The following is a 19,818-nucleotide window of genomic DNA, read 5'->3' on the forward strand; positions in this document are numbered from 1 at the left end:
ATAAATTTTCCCAAAAATCTGTAATCTGAAAATGGTTTAAATTTAGTGTCTTTTTCCTGTCAAATAAATAACATGTATTTTTCGTTGCTCACTCTCCAACTTAAAGAATTTATTTCTGAAAAATGCAAAACAAAATAATTGACAGGGATTTCAAAATTAGCTGCACCGTTACCAGAGTTGGGGAAAGAAGCAGAGTTCTTGAAACAAATTAATGAAAATGTTTTTTATCCATCCATAGAAAACTCACCAAGAAAAATAAGCGTAGCACACTTAGTTTGGAGGAATGAGGCTTGGTGAATGGAAAAGGCAGAACATGTTTTAATTTTTAATTTTAAAAAATTTAGACATACAGCACTGCAGCAGGCCAATTCAGCCCTAAAAGTCCGTGCTGCCCAATTTACACCCCATTAACCTACACCTCAGTATGTTTTGAAGAGTGGGGAAAAACCAGAGCCCCCAGAGAAAACCCACGCAGACACGGGGAGAACGGTCAAACTGCGCGGGATTTGAACCAGTCTAGTCCCAATTGCTAGCCCTGGAAAGACATTGTGCTAACCACTATGTCATTTTGGAGGCAGCGATCACCACTTAGTTAGATTCACCAAGTTTGGGGGTAAAGGAAATAGATAAAATAACTCAGGCCAGACAGCAACCACAAAGAGAGAAACTGTTAACATTTCAGATCAATGAACTTTCATCAATTTATCGGTCCTGCCTGACTTGCTGAGAAATTAAAGTTATGGAGTCAATGTAGTACAGAACTAGCCCATCAACCGAACTCATCCATGCCAACCAAGTTGGCATTCTGGGCTAGTTCCATTTACCTGCATTTGGTCCATATTTACATAACATTTTCTGTTTTTATTTTCAACTTCCAACTTATGTATTTCCTTGTTTTATGAATAAAATGTACAAAATGAAGCAAGACCAATTTTTCTGGGCTGAGATATGATTTAGCTGAAGTGAAGTAAAGCAATGTGAAACCAGCAGGGGGCATTCAAGAAGGAGATTATGAAAGTTCAAATTTGTATCCATTAAATGAAAAGCAGGAGGCAGAGAGGGTTCCAGTTCCACATCAGTGTCAAAAGACCACAATCCGCAAGGTAAGTGCCAAGATCTTAGGAAATGTGGGTGTGAAATTTTTAAAAATGACGAAAGCAAAAAAGGTGCATGAAAATAAAATCAAGGAAAACGTTTTGACATTTTTAATACATGAAGTAGATTAGACAGTAAAAAAAATAGCATGTAGTAGAGACAGAATATGTATAAAGTTTTGAAGAAATCTGCATCAATCTTCACATTAGGGAGCACAGTTATCAAATACTGGAAATAATAAAGAGAGGAGACATATCAATCACATTTCTGTTGTCAAAAGTGATTAAATTGTAGGACCATACAGCATGTATCCCATGTTCTTAAAAAGCAAGGAAGGAAATAACACGACCTCTAACTGAAACATTCACCTGCTCCTTGGCGATCGACGTGACTCTGGTAAAAGTGATGGTTGTTTGAGTGTTGTTATTTTAAGGAAGTTAAGTATAAACTGAGTAACTACTACAGTCAATCTGACATGAGAAGCAGGCAGAAAGATGGTAAAAATTCCAAGAGGTTGCACAGTGCATAGATCTGCATTCAAGGAGGTAAAAGTCAATATGCATGGATTTGTTAAAGGAGGGTTGAGAAGTATAATGAATGAATTTGCCTTAGTGATTAAGTAATTAAAGCTCCATGATAAACACGTCTGCCAGTTTTTGTGAAGGCATGGGACTTAGTCCTCTATATCTATAAATAGTATATATACATAATTATTTTGACTTAAATGCATAGGACACAGTGAGACGTTTGCTTTGAGCATAAGACTAAAACTGGTAGTGTGATGACATTAAGGAACATGCTTCTTGGCTGAAGGAGGCTAATCAATGAACTAAATATAGAGTAATTGAATTTTACACCACAGAAATAGGCCCTTTTGGTCTAACTTGTTGTCTACTGAGCTAGTCCCATTTGCCTTAATTCTGCCCATATCTCTCTAAATCTTTCTTATCCATGTACCTGTCTAAATAACTTTGAAACATTACAATTGTCCCCACTTCTACCACTTGCTCTGACAGCTTGTGTGAAAAAGTACCCTTCGGATCTCTTTAAATCTTTCCCTTCTCATCTTCAAAGATGAGCTGGGGTTGTTGTCTTTGGAATAAGGGAACTTAAGGGAAAAGTTAATTGAGGTTAAAAAATTGAATAGCCTATAAGAAGAAAAGCTATGACTTAATTTGTCAGGAGCGAGGTCAGCAGAGAGAGGTCTACCTTGGGATAGATTTTAAGAGTATTAGAAGAAGAATTGGAGAGAGGTTTCACTCAACAGGTGGTTGGGATACAGAACATATTGGAGACAGAAAGGCTGGCTGCATTTAATTAAAAAAACCACATGGGCACCTGAAGAGCCATGATTGCAGGGCTGTGGATCAAGGACAAGGAAAAGGAATTACCTTCATCTGTGTATGACAGTATGGACTCAATGGACCAAATAGACTCCTGTGTTATAAATTTCAGATAGCACAATTCTGAATGTTGTTGGTAATGACAGTTGTTAAATTGTTCTACAAATAATCCAGGAACATTAGTACATAATTACAAAATTCTAAGGAAGTTAGAGTTTGAATCACTACTTCTGTTCTCCAGTGATGTAGTTTATAATGGAAAAAAAATGCACACTATAGCTTCACATTGCATTTCACTATAGCTACAAATTTGCATTTGTTGTGCATTTTCAATGGATGCAGCTCAAAGCACCCAGAATAAACAATTAGTTGTTATTGGCTGTAATCAGAGATAAGAGTAAAAATTCCCACATCACTTCTTGTATTTCTGGACTGAAATTCAGAGATTAATATCAGGGTACCATAAACAGTATGATCCAAATCTTTGTCTGGATTTAGCCTGGAAAACTGATGGTGCATGCATCGGGCACATAATTTATTGGCTCCTAAGGGATGACAATTCAAATCACTCTGTCTCAAGCTGTATAAACAATATTAGACTGACATACTATAGCACATAGTTAGGCAATTGCTGATCTGAATAATTGAGCTTGCTAAACTTTTTAGTTCATCCAAAGGCTATTTTTAAAACAAAATTCTAATTTGCTAAATAGACATCTGTTTTTTTAAAATTCTTGGACTTTGAAGAAATCTGTAAAGTTGTGTTCTTTTGAGAGTATTGTGAATGTCATTTTGGCTAAATGCTTACAAAGAGGTAAATAATGTCCATAATGGAAAATATGTAATTATCAGTATTCCTGATTTCCGTTTCGAGCTTTCCAGTTCTATATAAAGTGCTGTAACCATAGATGATGTAACAGTGAAAAAGAATTGTGCATTCAGTGGTCCCATTCATATCAGTGTTTACTATGGAGTTGAGTAGATAGTTCACTCGACGATGCAGAAATCATGGCAAATGAAGGCAGTTTATCAATCGGTTCTTGACCTATTGATGTCAGTAGTACCTGAGCACGTTATTGTCCATTTGCTGACCATTTTTTGTTATGTATGGACAGTTTTTCTTTGACAACTTCACAAAGTGGTTATGTGGATTCACAGTAATCTCTGAAAGGTCACTATACTTTGTTAAAGCAGTTAAGATACTGCGTTGGAAATGTGGTCAGCTCTTGCTGAAATACATATTGGCATTCAGCTTGTGAGTTTGACATGATCACTGGGCCCTTCAAGCAAAGCAAGCTGTACATAGAATAAGATTAAGTGTGATAGCCTATTATTTTTATAAATTTGATCCAATTGCAAGTGCTGTCGCTGTGCAAAGTTTGATCTGCCTGGAGTCTTGAATAAGAATGACCAAATGTATTACATCAAAAATATGTGAGATATAGTGAATAACTAACCTCTCACTTCTCTTTCACAACATCAAACTAAATAGTGAAATTAACTAAAAGTACTCAAATGTTTGTTAAAATTGAGCCAGTAAGCTGGTTCAGTTTATGAGTTTGACTAAAAAAGAAACCTCGAAGAATATTGAATGGTTATTTTTCACCAGTATGTTATAAATGGCACATCATACAAATATAAAGACTGATATATCTGCAATGGTTATAGAAACAAAGTCAATTAACCTCATTTATCCCTTAGTAATAAATTTGTTGGTGCTGTCTTTTCCTTTGTAGTTTTATGAAGAAATGTAAACTATGATGAAGCCATTGAATGAATTTGAAGTAACTCTGTTTTGTAATTACATTGCCGTATGTAAAACTAAGGGAATGTGTGCAATGGAGTTTATAAAAATTCCTGCACATGGGCTTGGAAGTATTTTAATTGTCGATCAGCTTTTGCTGGCAGCAGTCATTTAATTGCAAATTTAGTATCCAGTCACAATTTTAATGCATCTGAATTGAAATAAAAACTGAATGTTGTACTTGTTCTAATTTAAAATAATCTGCTGATTGCACTCTTACAGGTAAAATGAGCATAGTATTTAAAATGTTGATATTATCTGTCTAATTCTCACATCAAGGTATTGTTAGGTTTTGGGTTTTTTTTTGCAGTTTTGACATCAAATAAAGATTTCCTGTTGGTTTTGAGTACCCCTGTTCATGTTTTGTTTTATACATGGCCCAAGGATGGTCTCTAAAACATTCTGTTTATATTGTTAACCCACGAAATGGATCTTACTCTGGATTTTTCACTTCTTTATTCGCCCTCAGTTTGCAGTTTGAAGTGAAAGCTTTCTAAAAGGATTTATGCATAGGTTCACTATTTTTGTAGTTACGGTTTATATGATAAGCTTTTTTATATTTAAAATCAATATGTAATCCTGTGAAGGAGCTTATCCCCTAAAACCCCATTTGTAAATCTATTTTAGCTTTGTTGCACGGTGCAGCCACAGTATTCTAGAGATTGATTAGGTCCAGCAGTAGAATCCTATCAAATGGATGCTCTGATGACGCTGCACACTCTTTCTGGAACGCCAGTTGACTGGGACTGAAGATAAGACCAGATTGCAATCCCCAGTGATTCATTCAGCACAAAATGTTAATTTTCACAAATTTACAGCCCAATTTGTTGAAATAACAATTTGAAGTTCAGCATCCAGTTGTACAGTATGTGCCTTTGTTTGTATAAAGTAGTAATAATCAACTAGTACTTGTTATTTGATTTTAAAGGAAGATCTTTAGTTATAACATACCAATTAAAATGATCATTTGTATAAAGTCATTTCTATGTTATTTTATTGGAGAGAAAATTTTAAAATTGCAGCTGCAATTTATACCTGCTTATTCACATTACACATTTTTAATTTTCCTATTTAAATTTAAGTTTTAAATTTACGTGTTTACATACTTCAGGGGTTGTCATTTTTAATGAAAGTATTAGACTTTATTGATAGAAATTCTCATTCTTTTTTATTTGATGAGCATTTATATATGAACATATTTTTGAGTAGGTCAGCTGTTCCTCTCACAATTATGAAAACAGTAGAAATGGAAAAAATGCATTTTATTCAATTAAAATGGTTTTTTCTTTAATTAATTAGGATAAAGAAATTCCAGTTTTCATGCTTAACAGATTTGCAAGGAGAGGTAGAATTGAGGAAGGAGAAAGTGTCAAGTTATAATGATTCATTCATGATGGTGGCTGGGAAAAGAAGGTGGGGGTGATGGCAGACAGTTAAAGCTGAACTTTTCCTATCTGTCCATTTCATATCCATTTACTTATCCAACAGCAAATGTTACTTTTTATGCTGATTCAAAAACCCTTTTCTTTTCTATCTTTCCCTTATCTTCCACCTTTGAAGACACTGATTTGGAGAGAGAGAGGGAGAGATGTTTCCATATGTTCCAATCATCCTCTGATACTTTGGCCATATCCTATCTATTCACTTAGTGAATTTTGTTTGGATATTGGAGTTCATTACAACTAAGGCTGAAGCGGTCTTCCGCAACAAGCAAGCTTCAAGTGAATTAATTTGTGGCCTTCTGTATAGCTATGACAGATTCTCAAAAGGTCACTGTGAAGTTGCTGGATTATTATGTGATTTTTTAATGTTAGTTGTGACCATGGACTGTGCACATTTTTGAATAAACATTTAGGAATTAAGATTATTTAAGATACATCAAGAAATGTTTCTGATTTCTTTAGTACATCTCCTTCATATGAGTGATTGCTCAATGTGTCTATTCAGATAATAAAAAATATTGCTTGACCTCAGATATATTACACTTTTTTTTGATACATGACTTTTGAAACTTTCCCAAAAATTGGAGATTTGATTAACCTCAAGTTGTGAAACAATAATATGAGCTCCTTGGTGTATAATCAGATACAAAGAAGTTCCTTGGAACTAGGTAATCAGTGGATCAGGCTGTCTAAATAAAAACTCTACACCGTCACGCTTGTTAGTACTGTTATAAAGAAATTGAAATACTACCCACGTGCCTTTCATTATGGGTAACAGTGTAGCATAGATGTCGGAAGCAGAGAGACTTCAACCATTCTCAGCAGGTGATATATTTGGTTGCCCTCCTGTTTAACCTGTTCGTTTACCTTGAGTATTTTTTTTAACTATTATGATAACGTATCTTAAAATTGAAATTATGAAATACTCTTTTTCTGTTCTCATCGGCCAAAATATACAGATTTCATGATTTATTTAAGTGAATTTGACCCAGAGTTACCTCCATCTCCTCTTCAATTAATAAAGAAGTGCTACTGGATATTTATTTGGATTAAAAGCTGCTACATCCTCTGAACTGATGGCCAAAAGCCCAGGCTTTGAGACTTGACAGGTTAAATGTTGAGGCACTGAAAAACAGGGTATGTGAACAGAACTAATGAAATTTGCATTTTTTTTCAAAAAGCATTTGATGAAATCCCATTGAAAATTTGACCTCATGGGATGGAGTAGTATATTCATTTGGACTGAGACAGAAAACAGTAGGAATAAATGGGATGGCTGCTTGGAACTACTGGAATGCTGTAAGGACTAGGGCTGGGCCTCAGCTATTTACAACCTCTATTGATAAACGTGGGGGAGGAGACAATGTATCCAGTATGCTGCTGATAAAAAGCTACTTTGAAAAGGAAGCTGTGAGGCAGACACAAAATGTCTGAAAATAGTATGTACAAATTAATTGAGTAAGAAAGTGGTGGGTTGAGTACAGTGTTGAATGTGAAATTAACCACTTAGCTGCAAAATTAATTATTTTTAATGTGAAAAACTACAAGTTTGATTGTACTTTTACCCATGTCACAATTAACATACTGGTAAATTATACATTGGCTTTTATTGAAAGATATTGGAATACAAATGGCAGTATTGCTCTAATTATATGGGACTTTGATAGCTGGAGCATTGCATATATTTTTGGTCTCTTTGCCAGAAGAAAGGTGTATTTGCACTTGAAAGGGGACACAGAAATTCTTCAGATTAGCAAATGGAATAAAAAAATGTTTTCACATAAGAGACTACATAAAATAGTTCTATGTGGTCTTCAAACATTTAAAATTCTTAGAGGCCTTAACAGGTCGGGTACCAAGAGTTTGCATTGGTTGTAGTCTTTTTCTTTGGCTTGGCTTCGCGGACGAAGATTTATGGAGGGGGTAAAAAGTCCACATCAGCTGCAGGCTCGTTTGTGGCTGACAAGTCCGATGCGGAACAGGCAGACACGATTGCAGCGGTTGCAAGGGAAAATTGGTTGGTTGGGATTGGGTGTTGGGTTTTTCCTCCTTTGCCTTTTGTCAGTGAGGTGGGCTCTGCGGTCTTCTTCAAAGGAGGTTGCTGCCCGCCAAACTGTGAGGCGCCAAGATGCACGGTTTGAGGCGTTATCAGCCCACTGGCGGTGGTCAATGTGGCAGGCACCAAGAGATTTCTTTAGGCAGTCCTTGTACCTTTTCTTTGGTGCACCTCTGTCACGGTGGCCAGTGGAGAGCTCGCCATATAACACGATCTTGGGAAGGCGATGGTCCTCCATTCTGGAGACGTGACCCATCCAGCGCAGCTGGATCTTCAGCAGCGTGGACTCGATGCTGTCGACCTCTGCCATCTCGAGTACTTCGACGTTAGGGGTGTAAGCGCTCCAATGGATGTTGAGGATGGAGCGGAGACAACGCTGGTGGAAGCGTTCTAGGAGCAGTAGGTGGTGCCGGTAGAGGACCCATGATTCGGAGCCGAACAGGAGTGTGGGTATGACAACGGCTCTGTATACGCTTATCTTTGTGAGGTTTTTCAGTTGGTTGTTTTTCCAGACTCTTTTGTGTAGTCTTCCAAAGGCGCTATTTGCCTTGGCGAGTCTGTTGTCTATCTCATTGTCGATCCTTGCATCTGATGAAATGGTGCAGCCGAGATAGGTAAACTGGTTGACCGTTTTGAGTTTTGTGTGCCCGATGGAGATGTGGGGGGGCTGGTAGTCATGGTGGGGAGCTGGCTGATGGAGGACCTCAGTTTTCTTCAGGCTGACTTCCAGGCCAAACATTTTGGCAGTTTCCGCAAAGCAGGACGTCAAGCGCTGAAGAGCTGGCTCTGAATGGGCAACTAAAGCGGCATCATCTGCAAAGAGTAGTTCACGGACAAGTTTCTCTTGTGTCTTGGTGTGAGCTTGCAGGCGCCTCAGATTGAAGAGACTGCCATCCGTGCGGTACCGGATGTAAACAGCGTCTTCATTGTTGGGGTCTTTCATGGCTTGGTTCAGCATCATGCTGAAGAAGATTGAAAAGGGGCCATTCAGGTATAAGATGAAGAATTTCTTCACCTATTAATTTGAAATTATTTTTATTATTATTACCTGAGTTGTCTATTATTGAGCATATCCAAGGCTGAGATCAATAGATGGCAAAGGCATGGGATCAGTGGAACCTTGGTTGTGTGGATAAAAAAAATGGCTTGTAAGAAGAAAGCAGAGAGTAGTGGTGGAAGGAAAGTTTTCTGCCTGGAGGTCAGGGACTAGTGGAGGGCTGCAAGGATATCTTCTGGGGCCCCTTCTCTTTGTGATTTTTATAAATGTCCTGGTTGAAGAGGCAGTAAGTTTGCAGATAACACGAAGATTGGAGAAGCAAAGGTTACAAGGGTATACACAGGATGCAAAGTTGGGCAGAAAAGTGGCAGCTGAATTTTAATCCAGATAAGTGTGAGGTGATGCATTTTGGAAGGACATATCAAAAGTCTGAGAACAGGGTTAATGGTCAATTAGGAGTGTGGATGAACAGAGGGACCTTGGGGTGCAAATCCATACATCCCTCAAGGTTGCTGCACAGGTTGATAGTGTGGTGTGGCACATATTTAATGGCCAGGCAAACCGGCTCCATGTGTCACACACACGTCATCAGAGCAGCCGCATCAAAGATGGCATCATGCGGCTTTCTTTTCCGTAGAAGCTCTGGGGCTACATGCGCACAGATAGCACACTTACGTCACGATAACGTGGTTTCCGGTGCACAGGGGAGGGAGCTTCAAATACCTTAAAAGCCGCAGCACACTAGTCAAAAGTTCACTAGTTCTAACGAGCCCACCGACTGCTGGTCTCGTTCTTTTTCTCAGTTAGCACACTCGCTACATTGGTGACCTTGACGAGTCCAAACGTTTTTTTGGACTGCTCATCTTGGATGCCGCAGCTGTAAGCTCCATTGCGCTAAAATTGCCCACCTTCTGGACACTACGGCCCTGCACAAGGTTTCGACAGTGGAGGCACAGTTCCAGATTAAACAAATATCTTTAAACTCATGTGGTCAACTCCTTGGATCAGGAGACTGTGGCCAGGGTAGATGACCTCATCCAAGCCCCAGCGGAGGGAGGTAAATACAATGCGCTGAAAGCGTTACTCATCAGCACATACAGGCTCTCTGGACGTGAGAGGGCAGCCAGGCTCGTGCACCTGGACAGCCTGGGGACAGAACGCCATCCGTCCTCATGGACAAGATGCTTATGCATAAGTGGCATAAGCTCACAAACCCTGCCTCATGTTCAAACAGGTTTTTCTAGAGAAGCTGCCTGACGATATTCAGTTCCTGCTAGCTTATGCTGACTTCAGCGACCCCAGAAAAGTTGCAGCCAAAGCAGACATCCTTTGGCATACCAATTGAGAAAACAAGTCTGCCATCAGTCCGCTGACCAGACCTCAGACAAAGCAACAGACCAAACCCAACTCGTTCTGAGACCAACAGCGCCCCCGCAGAGCAACGAAGGGAGCAGATAGCAAATGGTGTTTCTATCACCAAAGGTGGGGAGCAAATGCCTGCAAAGGCAGGCAACCCTGCACATTTCCGGGAAATGCTACAGCCACCCGCCACTGATGGCATTGGCGCCTGGCCACCCAGACAGCCTACTCCATGTTTGTGATAAGATCTCAGGCTACAGGCTTCTCGTTGACACAGGCGGGCAGAAATCAGCGTCATCCCGCCAACAGCACTCGAAATCTCAGGCCCCACCCTGCAAGCTGCCAATAACAGCTCGACAAGTGAAGGTCCGGTTAGGAAGCGAGAAGTTCAACTGGGTTTTTATACTCACCTCAATGGAAAAACCACACCGAGGGGCAGACTTCTTGAGGGTGCACAGACAAAGCCAAAAGACTGGTCCATGCTGAGATTTTTCAAATTTTCCCTCTTGGAGAGGCTGGAATGCCAGCCCCTCAACTTGCCTCGGTTGCGTCTTCAACCGACGAATTCAGCCGCATCTTGGCTGATTTCCCATCCATCCTCAGGCCGCAATTTACCTCTACCATGCCAAAGCATGGGAACACCAAATAACCACTCGAGCCACCCCTTCATGAACGTGCCCGATGGCTGCCAACAGATAAACTGCAATTGGCAAAGAAAGAATTTAAACACATGGAAGAAATGGGCATCGTACACAGATCCGATAACCCCTGGGCCTCACCATGTGGGGACCACAGTGGCCCTGAAGGCTACTGGTAGTTGGTGACCATGTGGGGACTACAGACGCCTGAACGATGTCACCACTCCAGATTGCTATCCTGTTCCCCACATCCAGGACTTTGCCGCCAACCTACGTGGAGCTCACATCTTCTCCAAGGTTGGCCTGGTTCATGCTTACCACCAGATCCACGTACACCATGACAACATCCAGAAGACAGCCTTAATTACCCCTTTTGGCCTCTTCGAGTTCTTGCTGATGCCATTCTGCCTCAAAAACGCAGCACAAATGTTCCAGCGACTCATGGATGCAGTTGGCAGGGACTTGGACTTTCTGTTCATCTACCTGGATGACATCCACATTGCAAGTAGAGATCGCCAGGATTACATTTCCCATTTCCTCCAGCTCTACATCCACCTCAGCGAGTTTGGCCTCATCGTCAGCCCTGCCAAGTGCCAGTTTGGGTCATCGACTTCCTGGGCCATAGAATTACCAGGGACATTCACCAAGTCACTAGGCCTACCACAGTAAAAGGTCTGCAGAAATTCGTGGAGATGGTTAACTTTTATAACCGTTTTATCCCAGCAGCCGCCAGCATTATGTCCCTGCTGATCACCATGATGGACACACAAAGAAAAATTTGGCGTGAGACGACGAAACCGCAGCAGCTTTCCAACAAACTAAGGAGGCCCTAGCCAATGCCACATTGCTTGTACACCCAAGAACGGATGTCCCTACTGCCTTAGCTGTCGACACCGAGTGCTAGAGCAGCTCGTGGACAGCAACTGGAGACCCCTGGCATTTTTCAGCAGACACTTAGGACCACCAGAGCTGAAGAACAGCGCTTTCGATAGGGAGCTGCTAGCACTCTACTTCGCCATACGACATTTTCGATACTTTCTAGAGGGGAGGCCTTTCACAGTTTTTACAGATCATAAACCTTTAACTTTCATGTTTTCAAAAGTTTCAGAACCCTGGTCAGACCGACAACAGCACCATTTTTCCTACATTTCCATGTTCACAACGACCATCCAACATCTCTCAGGGAGAGACAACATAGTGGCAGACGCCCAGTCTAGACCCACACTTCAGATGTTGTCACATTGTGTCGATTACTCAGAGCTGGAACAGGCCAAACAGGTGGATGCTGAAACTTGCAGTTTCCACACCGCAATCACTGGTTTACAGCTGCAGGAAATACCACTAGGCCAAGGCTACAGGACACTGCTCTGCGACATGTCCACCTTGTTCCGGCACCTTGGAGAAAGAAGACATTCGATTTAGTTCACGGCCTTTCGCATCCCTCGATCAGAACCATAGTCCAGATGGTTTCCTCTAATTTCGTATGGCACGGTTTGTGAAAACAGGTCAATGAATGAGCATACACATGCACGCACTGTAAGACTGCCAAGGTCCATAGGCACACTTAAGCCCCCTCTCCACCAGTTTGAAATGCCAACCTGCAGATTCGCCCATATACACATGGACATCGTGGGGCCCCTGCCAGTCTTATGTGGCTACCGGTACCTCCTTACCATTGTAGACCAGTTCACCAGATAGCCTGAGGCTGTCCTGATTACCAAGACCACAGCTGACTCCCACACCAGAGCCCTGCTGTCTATATGGGTATCCCGTTTCAGCATCCCGTCTCATATAACCACAGACTGGGGAGCCCAGTTCACGTCCATCCTTTGGTCTGAATTAGCCAGTCTACTTGGCACGCAGCTACATCACACCATAGCCTACCACCACAATCTAATGGCCTGGTTGAGCATTTCCACAGGCACCTCAAGTCAGTGCTCATGCCAGGCTGACAAGCCCCAACTCGGTGGACGAGATTCCCAGGTGCTTTTCGGGAGATGGTTTATGGCACACCCTGACAGTACTTGGTCAATTCTTGCCAGTGATATGCCATCAGGAGCCAGAAAACACCGTAGTGCTATAGCAACTCCGCAAGAAACTAGGTAACCTCGCACCCAGACCAACAACCGACTGTGGACAAACCACCTCCTCCATCCCTAAAGACTTAAAAAAATTACAAGTTTGTGTTCGTCCACTGAGGCATGCACTGTTCACCCCTCCAAGGATCTTACGGAGGCCTTTACAAAGTGATACGGAACAACGTTTCACTCTGGACATTGGGGGAAAGGAGGAGTTTTTCACCAGAGAGCACTTGAAACCAGCACACTTGGACTGAAGCCAGCACACCTGGACTTAAGGCAGCCTGTCTCACTACAGCCAGCCCAGTCTCCGAAATGAAAGGTTGTACAAACTTTGAGCAAGGCAGACACTAGTGCCAGTTCTGGTGGAGGGGTTGTGTGGCGACACACATATTTGATGGCCAGGTGAACCGGCTCCATGTGTTATGCACGCATCATCGGAACAGCCACATCAAAGATGGCGTCGCGTGGTAGAAGCTCAGGGCCTGCATGCACACAGGTAGCTTCAAATGTCTTAAAAGTGGCAGTGTGTTAGTCAAAATAAAGTTCACAAGTTCTAAAGAGCCCACCGAGTGCTGGTCTCATTCATTCACTCAGTAGCACACTCGCTACCGATAGGATAGTTAAGAAGGCCTATGGGATGCTGGGATTCATTAACAGGGGGATTGAATTCAGGAGTAGGGAGGTCATATTGCAACTCTACAAATCTTTGGTAAGACCATGTGTTCAGTTCTGGTCAGCTCATTACAGGAAGGATGTGGAAGCTATGGAGAGGGTGCAGAGGAGATTTACCAAGATGTTGCCTGGATTGGGAAACAAGTCTTATGAGCAAGGTTAGCAGAGCCGGGACTTTTCTCCTTGAAATGTAGAAGGGTGAGAGGAAACTTGATAGAGATCTATAAGATTATGAGAGGCATAGATAAGGTGGAGAACCAGCACCTATTTCCCAGGGCAAGATCAGCAAACACCAGACGACATATGTCCAAAATTAAGGGAGAGAAGTTCAGGGGAGACATCAGAGGTAAATCTTTTAAACAGAGCAGTGGGTGCCAGGAATGCCTTGCTGGGGATGGTGGTGGAGGCTGAAACATTGGGGGCATTTAAGAGACTCTTACACAGACTCACAGATGAAAGAAAAATAGAGGGTTATGGGGTATGGAGCGTTAAATACTCTTTTTAGGAAGGAATATATGGATCGACACCACATCAAGGCCAAAGGGCCTGCACTGTGTTGTACTATCCTATGTTTCTTGATCATCAAGATCATAGTAATCTTGTACCTGAGCATGCTTTTGCTGCACGCTTTCCATATCCTTTGATTTCTAGAAGCCTATCAATGTCTGCTTTGAATTCAGTTAATGACCAAGCTTCTCCCACTATCTGAGGCAAAGAGTTGGAAAGGTTTATAACCCTCTGAGTGAAGAAATTGCTTCTCATTTCAATCATTAATGTAGCATTCCTTTGTGTTTGTAATCCCAAGTATCAGCCAGGAGAAACATTCTGCTTGTATCTACCCTATTGAGCCCAATTGTATTTTGTCTGTTACAATGACCACTCTTTTGAACTCTAGTGAATTAAGGTCTCATCCAAGCAATCTTCTAGAAACCCTAGAATCAGTCCATTGAACTTTCACAACATTCTGCAGCAGCTATGTGCAGTTTTGTACACAATATTGCAGGGCTGATCTCATCGAGACCCTATATAATTGTAGCTAGTAATCTTTACTTTTGTACTCAAATCCTTGAGCAATAAAGGCTCACTTACTATTCACCTTCCTTATTGCCTCCAACATCTCCATATTAACTCCCAGTGACTTGTGTGTAAGGACACCCAGTTCTAATGAACATTGACATTTTCCAATCTCTAACCATTTAAAATAAACTTGACATCGCTGCTTTTTCTACTGGTGAATAATCTCATATTTTTCTACCCTGTCCTCCATCTGCTATCTTGCCCACCCACTCTCTTTTTCTATATTTCCTGGAGGCCCTCATCATTATTTATAATCACACCAAGTTATGTCAGTAAATTTGAAAATTTTACGTTCAATACCATCAGCCAAATCTTTTTGATAGTGAATGGAATCAATGTTGGGACCTGTTGAGCTGATAAGACCTACTTATTCTACTTTATTTTCTACTGTTAGCTAATTTTCAATCTACACTAATATTTATTCTGTAATTCTGCATGCTTTCTTCTACAATTTCCCATGGTGGTCCTGGTGTACATTCTTCTGATGTGTCACATATGCCAGATCCATAGGTTTCCCCTTTATCTACTCTTCCTCAACATCCATTGGAGCGCTTACACCCCTAACGTCGAAGTACTCGAGATGGCAGAGGTCGACAGCATCGAGTCCACGCTGCTGAAGATCCAGCTGCGCTGGATGGGTCACGTCTCCAGAATGGAGGACCATCGCCTTCCCAAGATCGTGTTATATGGCGAGCTCTCCACTGGCCACCGTGACAGAGGTGCACCAAAGAAAAGGTACAAGGACTGCCTAAAGAAATCTCTTGGTGCCTGCCACATTGACCACCGCCAGTGGGCTGATAACGCCTCAAACCGTGCATCTTGGCGCCTCACAGTTTGGCGGGCAGCAACCTCCTTTGAAGAAGACCGCAGAGCCCACCTCACTGACAAAAGGCAAAGGAGGAAAAACCCAACACCCAACCCCAACCAACCAATTTTCCCTTGCAACCGCTGCAATCGTGTCTGCCTGTCCCGCATCGGACTTGTCAGCCACAAACGAGCCTGCAGCTGACGTGGACTTTTTACCCCCTCCATAAATCTTTGTCCGCGAAGCCAAGCCAAAGAAGAAGACTCTTCCTGATCAAAGAGCTACAGAAGATTAGTCAAGCATAATTTCCCTGATGATGATTAAACACTTCTGTGTCACATTTTCAATATGACTTGGAGTAGTCATGAGCAACAAAATGTGTGGTAGAATGTGAAACATTGTGAATTTTTGTAACACTAATACGAATTATCTGCCGACACCACCAGAGATGTCAGTGTGAGCACCTATCTCCTGGCCTGAATATATGACCTTAGAAATCTCCAGTAGTAATAAGGTTTGAAATTTCTCCCAGAAAGTACAAACATTTAAATTTAAATTTTAGATTTAAACAGCTAAAGTATGTTACATCCCTGGATACAAAGTTTCTAATTAATACTGCTTTAATTTTTAGACATACAGGCTAACAGGCCATTTCGGCCCACGAGTCCATGCCGCCCAATTTACACCCAATTAATCTAAAGCCCAGGTACATTTTGAACAATGGGAGGAAACTGGAGCCCTTGGGGAAAACCCACGCAGACATGGGGAGAGCTACCAACTCATTACAGGCAGCACGGGATTTTAACCCCAATCCCAACCGCTGACGCTGTAAAGGCAATGCGCTAACCACTACGTCAACTGTACCACCCGTACACCAACCGTGCCAACTACGCCAATCTCCTCCTCACTGACAATCGACACTGTCAGTGCCCACTGCCCTACTCTCTGCACCTTAACTATGTCATGAGGCGCAAGTCAAATGCCATCTTTTCTTTCTTTCTTTGGCTTGGCTTCGTGGACGAAGATTTATGGAGGGGGTAAAAGTCCACGTCAGCTGCAGGCTCGTTTTTGGCTGACAAGTCCGATGCGGGACAGGCAGACACGGTTGCAGCGGCTGCGGGGGAAAATTGGTTGGTTGGGGTTGGGTGTTGGGTTTTTCCTCCTTTGCCTTTTGTCAGTGAGGTGGGCTCTGCGGTCTTCTTCAAAGGAGGTTGCTGCCTCCTGTGAGGCAAACTGTGAGGCGCCAAGATGCACGGTTTGAGGCGATATCAGCCCACTGGCGGTGGTCAATGTGGCAGGCACCAAGAGATTTCTTTAGGCAGTCCTTGTACCTTTTCTTTGGTGCACCTCTGTCACGGTGGCCAGTGGAGAGCTCGCCATATAACACAATCTTGGGAAGGTGATGGTCCTCCATTCTGGAGACGTGACCCACCCAGCGCAGCTGGATCTTCAGCAGCGTGGACTCGATGCTGTCGACCTCTGCCATCTCGAGTACTTCGACATTAGGGATGAAAGCGCACCAATGGATGTTGAGGATGGAGCGGAGACAACGCTGGTGGAAGCGTTCTAGGAGCCGTAGGTGATGCCGGTAGAGGACCCATGATTCGGAGCCGAACAGGAGTGTGGGTATGACAATGGCTCTGTATACGCTTATCTTTGTGAGGTTTTTCAGTTGGTTGTTTTTCCAGACTCTTTTGTGTAGTCTTCCAAAGGCGCTATTTGCCTTGGCGAGTCTGTTGTCTATCTCATTGTCGATCCTTGCATCTGATGAAATGGTGCAGCCGAGATAGGTAAACTGGTTGACCGTTTTGAGTTTTGTGTGCCCGATGGAGATGTGGGGGGGCTGGTAGTCATGGTGGGGAGCTGGCTGATGGAGGACCTCAGTTTTCTTCAGGCTGACTTCCAGGCCAAACATTATGGCAGTTTCCGCAAAGCAGGACGTCAAGCGCTGAAGAGCTGGCTCCGAATGGGCAACTAAAGCGGCATCGTCTGCAAAGAGTAGTTCACGGACAAGTTTCTCTTGTGTCTTGGTGTGAGCTTGCCATCTATTAATTTGTCAATAACATCATGGTTGTCTGCAGGATCACAGACAGCAATGACAAAGCGTACAGGAGGGAGATAGATCAGCTAGTAGAGTGGTGTCACAACAACAATCTTGCACACAATATTAGCAAAACTAAGGAATTGATTGTGGACTTCAGGAAGGGGAAATCAGGAAAACGCATCGAGGGCCAGCAGTGGGGAGCATAAAGAACTTTAAATTCCTGGGTGTCAACATCTCTGAAGATCTATCCTGGGGCCATAATGTTGATCCAATTACGAAAAAAGCTTGCCAGCGGGTATATTTCGTGAGGAGTTTTAGGATATTTTGTGTGACAGCAAAGTCTCTAGAAAATTTCTACATGTTTACCATGGAGACCATTCTGACTGCAACATTGTGTGGTATAGAGGTGCCAATGCACAGGTCAGGAAAAGGCTACAGAGGATTGTAAACTTGGCTTGTGCCGTTAGTCTTTGTTCGATTAAGGACATCTTTAAGAAGCAGTGTCTCAAGAAAGCAGCCTCTACATCAGGGGTTCCCAACCTTTTTGTTCCTCTGTACCCCTTGGGCATTTTTATAGGTTCCCGTGTACCCCTAAAAATTAAAGATAAAAAAAACACAACATTGTGGTGCAATCTGACTGCAGATTACAACGCCATGTATTGTACAGTAGTGGCTATTCTCTCAGACCCAATATACGCCCTGAAAAGTGCAAATGTACCACTGGGGGTACATGTACCTCAGGTTGGGAGCCCTTGCTCTACACAGTACAGTTTTAATTACAAAGTAGGAAAATTAAAGGGAATGGGGAGGGGGGGGGGATAGGCAGATAGTTGGGGATGAGCTTATCATCAGATCAGCCATGATCTAATTGAATGCTGGGGTAGGCACAACCAGTGGCGTAGTTAAGGGAGGGTGGTGGAAGTCCCTGAGCACATTCTTCAAGAGTGGCTCCTTTTTGAATTGTGTTCACTGCTTCACGCATCACAAGAGTTGGGGTGTGAATGAAGAACTGCACATACACCCCATCCCCTCACTTGAAATGTGCTCCAAGGCACGGTCACCGCACCCTCATTCAGTAAGTAAAAAAAAAACTCATTGTTTAATGTTGCAGTAAACTGAGGGCAAGCAGTTTTATTTGCCTCCAAAGGAACTCTTTGTTTTATTCAATAACTTTTGCCCTGCATGGCCTTGTTTATTTATGTGCGCAGACCAGCGGAAGCCCTAAAAGGGACTTCCAGCTCGATGGAATCCTCAGTGCAAGTAAACAAGAGGTGCAGCGCAGCAGATCCTAGAGTTCGTGGATTGTGCACGGGGCCCAGTCCCAGCTCCCCTCAACAAGGCACACATCAGCTACACTGGCAACACAGCTGCAGGCTAGGATCAGCAGTGGCCTCGATCTGTACCGACCACCTGTGTCCGTGCTCATTTTCAAATAAAGATATAACTAGGAAGAAGCACGAGGATCAACAGCTCCGATCACCCATTACAGAAATGGTATCAGTCTCAATACAACACAAGATTTTTCTAATTTATATAATCAGTTACAGAATTAGGCTTCTCTCAATTTTGGAGGCATTCCTCTTCTTCCCAATGCTTTTCTCTGTGTTTCATTGGAATTAAGATTATTATTCATTTCATGAAAATGTTGTGCACACTGAAAGATTATGAAGACACCTCTGGTTTGTGGTTTCCCAAAAATTATTCACAATTCACGTCCGTTTAAGTACGGAATTAATCTCCATTTATCTCTTTTGGATGTTTGCTGACTTTACTTGCATTCCGACAGACTCAGGCAAGTCTTCCCCTCCCCACCCCACACCCCTCTCCCTCCAGGTCCAATACTGCCGAAAAATCAGTGTGGACCGCCATTCAACCACAGAGTCGCCATCCAGTATGTGGCGTAGCACCTTTTTATATGCGCTCACTCCCCCTAATGTTAGAACCTGGCTACGCCCCTGGGCGTAACAGACCAGATAACCTACTCCTGCTCCTATTTCTTATGCTTTCTATCATCAAGGACCCTCAACATTCAGACCATGCCCTCTTCTTTCTGCTGCCATCAGGAAGGAGGTACAGGAGCCTGACAATGCACATCCAACATTACAAAAACAGCTTTTTCCCCTCCGCTATTGGAATTCTGAATGGTAAATGAGCCTTTAGACACAACTTCAGTTTTTTCTCATTTTTGCACTATTTATTTATTTTTAAATATTTTATTCACAGAACCATAATTTATCGCAATTTTGCAACTGTAATGCACAATACTGCTGCCGCAAAACCACAAATTTTGTGTCAAGTTCATGACAATAAATCTTATTCTGATTCTAAATGTACTTAAACTCTCAGCAGCAGTATTCTGCCTTTTCAAGTAACACTGAACAATGAAGATTTTGCTTCCTGAACAC

General features: G+C 42.5%; 1 protein-coding gene across 13 annotated transcripts in view; it reads left to right on the forward strand.

Moving 5' to 3' along the window:
• The window catches only part of ehbp1 (EH domain binding protein 1), a 561,098-nt gene that overhangs the window by 516,305 nt on the left and 24,975 nt on the right, over positions 1–19,818 (forward strand). Inside the window, exon 25 of one of the 13 annotated variants that reach the window (XM_069931685.1) lies at positions 4,870–4,964. The exons of the other annotated variants lie outside the window; for them this stretch is intronic. Within the exon in view, the coding sequence (XP_069787786.1) occupies positions 4,870–4,901 (32 nt within the window). The 3' untranslated portion in view covers positions 4,902–4,964. Of the gene's footprint in view, positions 1–4,869; positions 4,965–19,818 lie in introns of those variants that run through there. 13 annotated transcript variants of the gene reach the window in all.

This window comes from Narcine bancroftii, chromosome 4, assembly GCF_036971445.1.
Source record: "Narcine bancroftii isolate sNarBan1 chromosome 4, sNarBan1.hap1, whole genome shotgun sequence".
NCBI lineage: Eukaryota > Metazoa > Chordata > Chondrichthyes > Torpediniformes > Narcinidae > Narcine > Narcine bancroftii.